Source organism: Zootoca vivipara, chromosome 12, assembly GCF_963506605.1.
Source record: "Zootoca vivipara chromosome 12, rZooViv1.1, whole genome shotgun sequence".
NCBI classification, from domain to species: Eukaryota; Metazoa; Chordata; class Lepidosauria; order Squamata; family Lacertidae; genus Zootoca; species Zootoca vivipara.
The window spans coordinates 6,614,395-6,623,649 of record NC_083287.1 but is presented as its reverse complement, the minus strand read 5'-3'; the positions used below and the strand labels follow the sequence as shown (position 1 = coordinate 6,623,649).

At 42.2% G+C, this 9,255-nt stretch overlaps 1 protein-coding gene across 1 annotated transcript in view; it reads left to right on the top strand.

Annotated features, from left to right (window-relative positions):
- Window positions 1-1,293: 1,293 nt before the first annotated feature.
- Window positions 1,294-9,255, top strand: part of ANLN (anillin, actin binding protein) — a 38,741-nt gene continuing 30,779 nt past the window's right edge. Inside the window, exon 1 of the mRNA XM_060280575.1 lies at window positions 1,294-1,365. Within this exon, the coding sequence (XP_060136558.1) occupies window positions 1,363-1,365 (3 nt within the window). The 5' untranslated portion in view covers window positions 1,294-1,362. The remainder of the gene's footprint in view (window positions 1,366-9,255) is intronic.

The following is a 9,255-nucleotide window of genomic DNA, read 5'->3' as shown; positions in this document are numbered from 1 at the left end:
TGCCGAAGTTTAGCTTACCATTCTGCAAAAATCACGATTCAAAATGACTCATGGCATCCTCTCCCGAGACACTATACTGTATCTGTATACCCAGTGACTTCTTTTTTTGCAATAAAATTAGATGCCGAAACTCACCATGACATTGTTGCAGTAAGTCGCTGGGTGACTCGGGGCAGCCCTGAACACATGTTGCTGCCCCCTGGTTCTGGTGCAGGTCAAATAAATGTGTCCCCACCTCCCTCGTTCTCTTAGATTCAGGGCAGCTTGGAAGGGCCCTCTTGCAAACACACACATGCAAAGGTAGAGGCCTGCCTGGAAAGCTTAAAGCCTGCCACTGCTACATGGGAAATGGACGGAATAAAAGGAAAAATGAAATGGCCCGGCCCCATAGCTTGACCTATTGTTGCTAGGAGTGGCTAGGAGCTGGGGGCACTAAAAAATATAGACTCACACACATGGGTGTAGCCAGGATTTATTGGGGGGGGCAGGCATTATGTTACGGGGGGCAGAACAGAGTTATCTGTGGCACAATTGGTCAGTTGAAATGGACTGTAGCCTTCAGAGCAGAATTTCTTTACACTGGATGAAACCTTTTCCATGCATGTCTGATAAATATGTATGTAAATCAGTTGTCAGATTAGCAGCTCTTCGGGGCGCTACCAATATGCATCTTATTTGGGTTCACTTTTAAAAAAAATAGGATCGCAGGTGGCGCTGTGGGTTAAACCACAGAGCCTAGGGCTTGCTGATCAGAAGGCCAGCGGTTTGAATCCCTGCGACGGGGTGAGCTCCCGTTGCTTGGTCCCAGCTCCTGCCAACCTAGCAGTTTGAAAGCACGTCAAAGTGCAAGTAGATAAATAGGTACCGCTACAGCGGGAAGGTAAACGGCGTTTCCGTGCGCTGCTCTGGTTCGCCAGAAGCGGCTTTGTCATGCTGGCCACATGACCTGGAAGCTGTATGCCGGCTCCCTCGGCCAATAATGCGAGATGAGCGCCGCAAGCCCAGAGTCGGTCACAACTGGACCTAATGGTCAGGGGTCCCTTTACCTTTACCTTTAAGGTGAAAAATAAAGTTTGAAATTTTCATTTTGGGCTTCTCCGAAGTACCTAAAAGCAAGAAGCGGATGGGGGGAGCACCAGCCCTCAAAGGCACCCACCCAAAAGGTACCAGAACAGCGTTCTGGCTGGGAAATAAAGCACTGTGTATACCTGACCCTATTTTAAGTGAGATCCGTGAATCTTCTGAACCAATTGTTTTACATATATTCTGGCAGACCCGTTCCACATAATGATGGTCTTATGAACATTGCATTCCTTTGCAATCCTGGTCCTAGATGAAGCAAGTGTGCTGTGTCATCACTCTATGGTAGGTACCTTGTTTCTTTCTCGGAGTAGCTTTGCACTTTGGAAATCTCCAAGACATGGATAAAGCACCTAAACAGAATGAGAAGACCAGGTGTCATTCGGCTGTGTTTGGAAAATAGTTTAGGTTGCAATTACGTACACATGTTCCAAGGCGAAGTCTCACTGATTTCAGCAGGATATCCCCCCCCCCCGGAGTAGACAGACATTCTATTGGTGTAATATGAGAACCCATAGATGATTAATTAGCACATGCTTTATTTATCACCTCTGGTTTCATATTTCTGTTATTTCTTCAGGCAATCATAAGAACAAAAAGAAGCAATACAACCTGTGGCATTTTTCAGATGTTGAGAACTGAGCCAGAATGTTAGAATGTTACTATGTATATAATTCATTTCACCGTGAAGCTGCCTCCCAGGAATCTATCCCTGCAACCCCTTGTTATTACTGGGTGAGATCCAGTAGCGTTTATTTGGCTCATGTAAGTTTCTGGAGGGTGTCTTGATCTTAAAATAGTTTGAAAATTTATCACCTCTATTCGGCAGTTAGCTTAAATGCTACAAACCTTATAAGGAAATGTTCATTTGTGCTAAATCTCATTCTGATAAATATGAGGAAACCAGCATCCTTTCTCTAGCCAAATGCACATTTTTAATAGTCTTGTAATAGTTACTGTTAACATCTAAATAAAACAGCATTCCTGATTTTCTGAGCCTAAAGCTAGCTTTCCATTCCTCCTGATAATTATTGTTCCTAATTTTCATTTTCCTTTCTTTTGATGGCATCGTATGTCTTCCCTTTGCTTTAGCAATCTGTTAAGAGAGTAAGCCCCATTGAATTCCGTGGCGCTTTCTTCTTGGTAGACAAACATAGAAATGCAGCGATAAAATCTCATCCCCCATCTTACAACAGAGTCTTTGTCTCCAGGAACAATATTTGCTACAGGTACCTAGGACGAAATGTTACTTACCTGAGACACAATAAGGCTAGTTCACCAAATGAATATAACACTTTTGCGGGAGCAGTCTTTTCTGGAATACATGAAGTCCAGAATTGCAGAGATACATTCTATTCCTCTCTGCTTTTTTACCTTGTATTTAACCTTGTATTTAAAACTATTATTTTGAATACAAGTTCTTTTTCTTCTTCTCGACGTCTTCCTTTGTGATTATTTTGCATTTACTGAAATATTAGATCAGACCTAGGATAGCCATTTTGGGGAATAGTCTCAAAGTCCCTCATTATTTCTCTACTGGTTGACTTGAAGGTCTAAACTGTTACCGGCTGGATTGTTTCTGACCACGTATCTTAACTGACTCTAGCTGCTTTTCTAGAACACTGCGTTGAAGCTTCTATGATGTCATTTTGTGACTTCATCCTACCACATCTTATCACTTGAGTCACAATAATTCAACTTTTTTCTCTCTTTTTTACTGCCAAATAGCCTTACTAAACCAACACAACTGAAAACACTGGAATGTGTTTGGCAAATAGATTCTAAGAGAAACAAACTAACACAGAAGAAATTAACCAGTGCACCAAGCATGTCTTTGAATTCTCTCCCGTCTTCGGGAATTCTAAAACTGGCCAACGAAAACCCAGGCTATATTTAAAGTTTGAGGTGTGAACCATTATATTTTTAAAAAGGCCATTGAATAACGTAAGTAAAGAGAATAATTGCAATCTCTTTTCTCCCCTACCTTTTGCAACAACACACAATACAAACTTCTGATATAATTGCCACTTTCCCTGCTCTCTTACAGGGGCTCAGTACCTTTTGTAGAAGAAGAACATGCAAAAGTTGAAAAAGATAGCTTTCCCCACCATATATTAATGGGCAAATCTATGCCAACTTAAGTTTTCATACAACTGTTATGGTATCATTGGCGCATATAATTACTACACTGCTTGTCTATAGATTTCTTTATGTATATGTGTACAAATACGAAAAATTCAGAGACAGGTGAAACAAAGATGGAGTTTACCTTCCATGTTCATAAAGGATATTTATAGCTGAATTGATTCAAACAATAGTAAAGTTCATCCTTTCAATTTTATCATTTTGGTTTCAGTTCAGCTGTTGTTGTTTAGTCGTTTAGTCGTGATCCCATGGCCCATAGCACGCCAGGCACTCCTGTCTTCCACTGCCTCCCACAGTTTGGTCAAACTCATGTTCGTTGCTTTGAGAACACTGTCCAACCAACCATCTCGTCTTCTGTCGTCCCCTTCTCCTAGTTCAGCTACGGTTACTTAATTTAAAATATGAAAAAGGATATTGTTTCAATGCCTTCTGATGTAAACATTAATTTTTGCATTAATTGTTTTGAGTATAATGAAGAATCACGTTATGATGTAGCTATTTCATATTATTTTTTATTAATTGTGTTACACTCTGCAAAATCTGTACACTTTTTTTGGTGCATTTGCAAGGAAAGGAACCCACTAACATATCTTCAAATAGCACAGTACAGAAAAAGTCAGCTCAAAATGTACACTCGTAAGGGTATGGGTCAGGAAAGAGGAACATATTTCAACTTGAATAATTTTCCAGGGGACACAGACCAGTGGTGAATGGGGGAAGAAACAAAGGTGGGCAGAACTACGAATGTAAATTCTGTGTTACCTTTGTATAGTAGGGTAGTTTATACATACACTCACACATTTTCAGACCTTTCCCTTTGAAAGCTGGATACACTTTGAAAGCTAGGAATTTCTAAATGCCAGAGAGACTGTGTCATGCAACTGACAATATATCATGACCTGCATTTTACTCACCCTGCTTGCTGGGAGAATAGAGCCAAGTCACGAGGCTTTTATGTAAACCTAGACTGTGTGCAGCTGATAGCTTTTCTCAGACTTGAAAGCAACATTGTAGAGCTATCCTTGCCCATTGTACATACATTAATTATTTCTGTCCTGATGGTCTCTTCGATCAGAATGCCTTTGCAAGCTTTCTTAAGAGCTTCAAGTGGCACCCTGCAAACTAAGTGTGACCATCACTTCTGAAAGAGACATGTACATATTGCATACAGTGGTACCTCGGTTTATGAACACAATTGGTTCCGGAAGTCTGTTCATAAACTGAAGCATTCAGAAACTGAAGCGAACTTTCCCATTGAAAGTAATGGAAGGTGGATTAATCTGTTCCAGACGGTCCGCCGGGTACTTAAACTGAAGCGTTCATAAATTGAAGCGAACTTTCCCATTGAAAGTAATGGAAAGTGGATTAATCCGTTCCAGACGGGTCCGCGGAGTACTCAACCTGAAGCGTACTTAACCCGAAGCATGGGTGTAATTGGTTCCGGAAGTCTGTTCATAAACTGAAACGTTCATAAACTGAAGCGAACTTTCCCACTGAAAGTAATGGAAAGTGAATTAATCCGTTCCAGATGGGTCCGCGGCGTTCGTAAACCGAAAATTCATAAACTGAGGTGTTCCACTGTATATACATTGAAGTGATTGTCTTTCCATCTGTGGAGGCAATCCCTCAATGTTCAACACTTTCCCATGCCTTTGATAGTTTATGGAACTTTGTTTAAGCATTAGAATAATAACACATCTGTTTTTAGTGGGAGCGAATGGCTCATTTCACATATCAATATGAATGTTCACACAGCCCATTAAAAAGTGTGTGTAAAGAATTAATAGTAAAGGTAAAGGGACCCCTGACCATGAGGTCCAGTCGTGACCGACTCTGTGGTTGTGGCGCTCATCTCGCATTTTTGACCGAGGGAGCCGGCATACAGCTTCCAGGTCATGTGGCCAGCATGACAAAGCCGCTTCTGGCAAACCAGAGCAGCACACAGAAACTCCGTTTACCTTCCCATTGTAGCGGTACCTATTTATCTACTTGCACTTTGACGTGCTTTTGAACTGCTTGGCAGGAGCTGGGACCGAGCAACGGGAGCTCACCCCGTCGCAGGGCTCACCCCGTTGCGGGGATTCAAACTGCCATCCTTCTGATCGGCAAGCCCTAGGCTCTGTGGTTTAACCCACAGCACCACCCGCGTCCCTCTAATAATTAATAGTCCCTGTCTATTTGGAATCTTTTGCAAGACATCTTGAGAACCTCTTGGGGTCACAAAACGGCACACAGGCATTCTAATTAAATAATAAGTAAGTTTATCTCTCTCCAAAAAGTGCTGCACTTAAAAAAACAAAACTCTTTCATGCTTTCTATAGGCATGTGTGAGCGTGCGCACGAAAATGACAGCTTGAAATCCAGCCTTGCTGATTTTTTCCCACTACTCTGATTTGAATGGGATGTGAGGAAATGTCCGTCATGAAGCAGGCAATCAAGTACACACTGTGCTCCCCCGGCTCTTGTTCCATTATTTTAATAGCATGGAGGTGCCCCAGTTGCTCCTGTTGCTTCACACAAACAATTGTCCGCATTGTTTGCACATAGCTGCTCTTCTTATGTTTCTTCCTTGTGGAACATGTTAATATGGGCAACATGAAACATGACCTCTTCCAAAATGTATGCACTCCTGATCAAGTGATTGCATTGATGCGATGCCTCCCACCTCCACCATCCCCAAGATTATATAAAGAATGCTTTCTGGCAGCTTCATAACCCTGAATGACTCCACTCCATTGGAGAGCCAAGGTCAAGTGGAGCCATTCAGACACTGAACTGATTGTGAGAGTAGGCCGTTATAGAACTGAAAGGCACATTCCCATGATGAATTCTGTGTGACCTACGCTGGCAAAGCTCTATGAATGCATATTTAGATATATAAATACAGTGGTACCTCGGTTTATGAACACAATTGGTTCCGGAAGTCTGTTCATAAACTGAAGCGTTCATAAACTGAAGCGAACTTTCCCATTGAAAGTAATGGAAAGTGGATTAATCCATTTCAGATGGGTCTGCGGAGTACTTAAACTGAAGCGTTCATAAACTGAAGCAAGGGTGTAATTGGTTCCGGAAGTCTGTTCATAAACTGAAGCGTTCATAAACTGAAGCAAACTTTCCCATTGAAAGTAATGGAAAGTGGATTAATCCATTCCAGATGGGTCCGCGGAGTATTTAAACTGAAGCGTTCATAAACTGAAGCAAGGGTGTAATTGGTTCCGGAAGTCTGTTCATAAACTGAAGCGTTCATAAACTGAAGCGAACTTTCCCATTGAAAGTAATGGAAAATGAATTAATCCGTTCCAGATGGGTCCACGGTGTTCATAAACCGAAAATTCATAAACCGAGGTTCCACTGTAATCATAATTTGATTAAAGGGGAGGAAAGCAGATGGGCAATGCTGTCTTATAAATGGCACTATATTGGTTCTGGTTGAACCATGAATGTATGCCGAGTAAAGTCAGCAAAATGTATTTTGTCGAATGACAAAAAATGGAAAGCAAACTTTTATACCCCAGCAAGTAAAGGTGTTTTTTGTCTCCCGCTACACTACCCTTTATGGTGCTGGAGGAGACTCTTGAGAGTCCCATGGACTGCTAGAAGATCAAACCTATCCATTCTTAAGGAAATCAGCCCTGAGTGCTCCCTGGAAGGACAGATCGTGAAGCTGAGGCTCCAATACTTTGGCCACCTCATGAGAAGAGAAGAATCCTTGGAAAAGACCCTGATGTTGGGAAAGATTGAGGGCACAAGGAGAAGGGGACAACAGAGGACGAGATGGTTGGACAGTGTTCTCGAAGCTACGAACATGAGTTTGACCAAACTGCGGGAGGCAGTGCAAGACAGGAGTGCCTGGCGTGCTATGGTCCATGGGGTCACGAAGAGTCGGACACGACTAAACGACTAAACAACAACACACTACCCTTTTATCTAATGAATGATAAATCAATAGAGAGTCAATACAATCGTACCTCAGTTTTTGAACAGCCTAGTTCTTGAACGTTTTGGCTCCCGAACGATCAAAACCTGGAAGTTACTGTTCCGGTTTTTGAACGTTCTTTTGGAAGCCGAACATCTGACGGGGCTTTAGCAGCTTCCTGAAGCCAATCTGAAGCCACAATTTGGTTTCTGAACATTTTGGAAGTCGAACGGACTTCTGGAACGGATTCCGTTTGACTTCCAAGGTACGACTGTACAGAGATCTTTGTAAAAATACAAAACCTAATACGGCAGATTGGCAAATCCTAATGGTAGAATAGCTGCAGCTAGCAAAGACAACAGGAAGGATAAGAGGGCAATCAAAACAAATAGTCTATAAGGATTGGAGAATTTTTAAAGAATACTTAAAAAATTATGATATAAAAGGAAATATTTTGGCAGAACTAGACTGACCCTTGTCTATATATATATATAAATGTAAAAGGGGCATGTGGGTGGGTCTCCACTTTTCTCCGAAACCGCTTGACCGATTGCATTCAAATTCGGACACAACGTCCCATGCGAATGTCCGAAGGATCTTAGAAAATTTGCAAAGACAAATGTCACACCTGGGCCACGTAAGACCCCCCCAAAACCCCTGTTCCAGAACGCACCACTCAGCCGAAAGTTCCTGCTGGGAAAAGAACCAGGTTGCAAACCAGTGCCCTCTAGTGGCGGCTACACTGGTACTACACCTATAAAACCTGTCCTCTCAACAGCACCTCAGCTGCCGTTTACATACTACTAGGCTGAAGCCTTTACAGACTAGGCACAATGGAGGTACTAACTTTCCTGGGTGGGGGTTGGGGGGGAGGAGGGGACGGGATAGATCAGGACACGGTGGGGCCAGTCACAGGGATGGCCCGGGGATGGGAGGAATAGGGGGCGTGATATGTCATGGGACGGGACAGGTTGGGGGGGAATCACAGGGGAAACCAGGGGGTGGGGGGAGGAGGGGGCAGGATACGTCATTAGCCACGGCAACGCGTGGCAGGGCCAACTAGTATTGTATAAATACAAGTTTATTTAGAAAGTTTCTGTTTATAAAGAAACGATACTAAAAATATTTAACTGTGCGGTATAAGGTAATCAATAGACAAAGTACAGTGAGACTAATTGGAAGTCATTTTAAACTTTTTTCTTTACAAGTTTTAGAATTGTTTGCAGTGTTGGGTGTATAAATGATATTTGTTACATTAATTTTTGCTGATTCTGATATTGTTGTTATCTGTTTCTTCTATTGTTTGTTTGTTTGCTTGTTTATTGGTTTTCTCCCCTTTCCCCTTCTATAAATGTATTTATAGAATGTATTTCCCCTTTCCGTTCTATAAATGTATTTATTTTAAAAACAATAAAGATGATGAAGAAGAAAAGGGTGCTGAGAGTCATTAGGTGGCGACTATTTCTCCTCACAGAGCTAAAGTTCCCAATAGTTAGAAATGGTCCTCTTTAAACAGGCCTTTCACTGATTGACATCCAATGCTCTTTTTAAATGTGTCAGGGGGAATTATGCGGTTGTTCTTTTTATTTTGATGAGGTATATTGTGTTTTTATATTGTGCTTTTATGTGGTGGGTGTTTTTTTTTTTAAAAAAAATTTTATTAAAGATTTATTAGTTTACAAAAACACGTGCCTTGTCTCTTTTTTTCAAGTTGTGTTTTCTACAGATCAGTTTCATTTGTTGTGAGACATCAGTGTGTGGCATATATTTCTTGTTGCGAACCGTCCCGAGGCCTGTAGGCGCAGGTGTGGGATTTAGTCCCAGGTAAACAGGTTTAGGCTTGGACTGTGCCTCTCCCTCCTGGAAGGAAAAGCGCTTCGTTAGAAAAACAACAACCTTCAAAGGCTGCTAAAACAGGGATGGAGGGGGACACAATGTAGCTTTCAAGACCTTTTGAACTACGACTCCCATCACCCCTGATCATTGGCCACGTTCGCTGGGGTTGATGGGAGTCGGAGTCCAACAGCGTCAGGCGACTTGCAGGTCCTGCAAGGCCGGCAACGAAGCCGTAAAAACAGCTTCGTCTGAATGGCTAACGCTCCCGTCCGTCATCC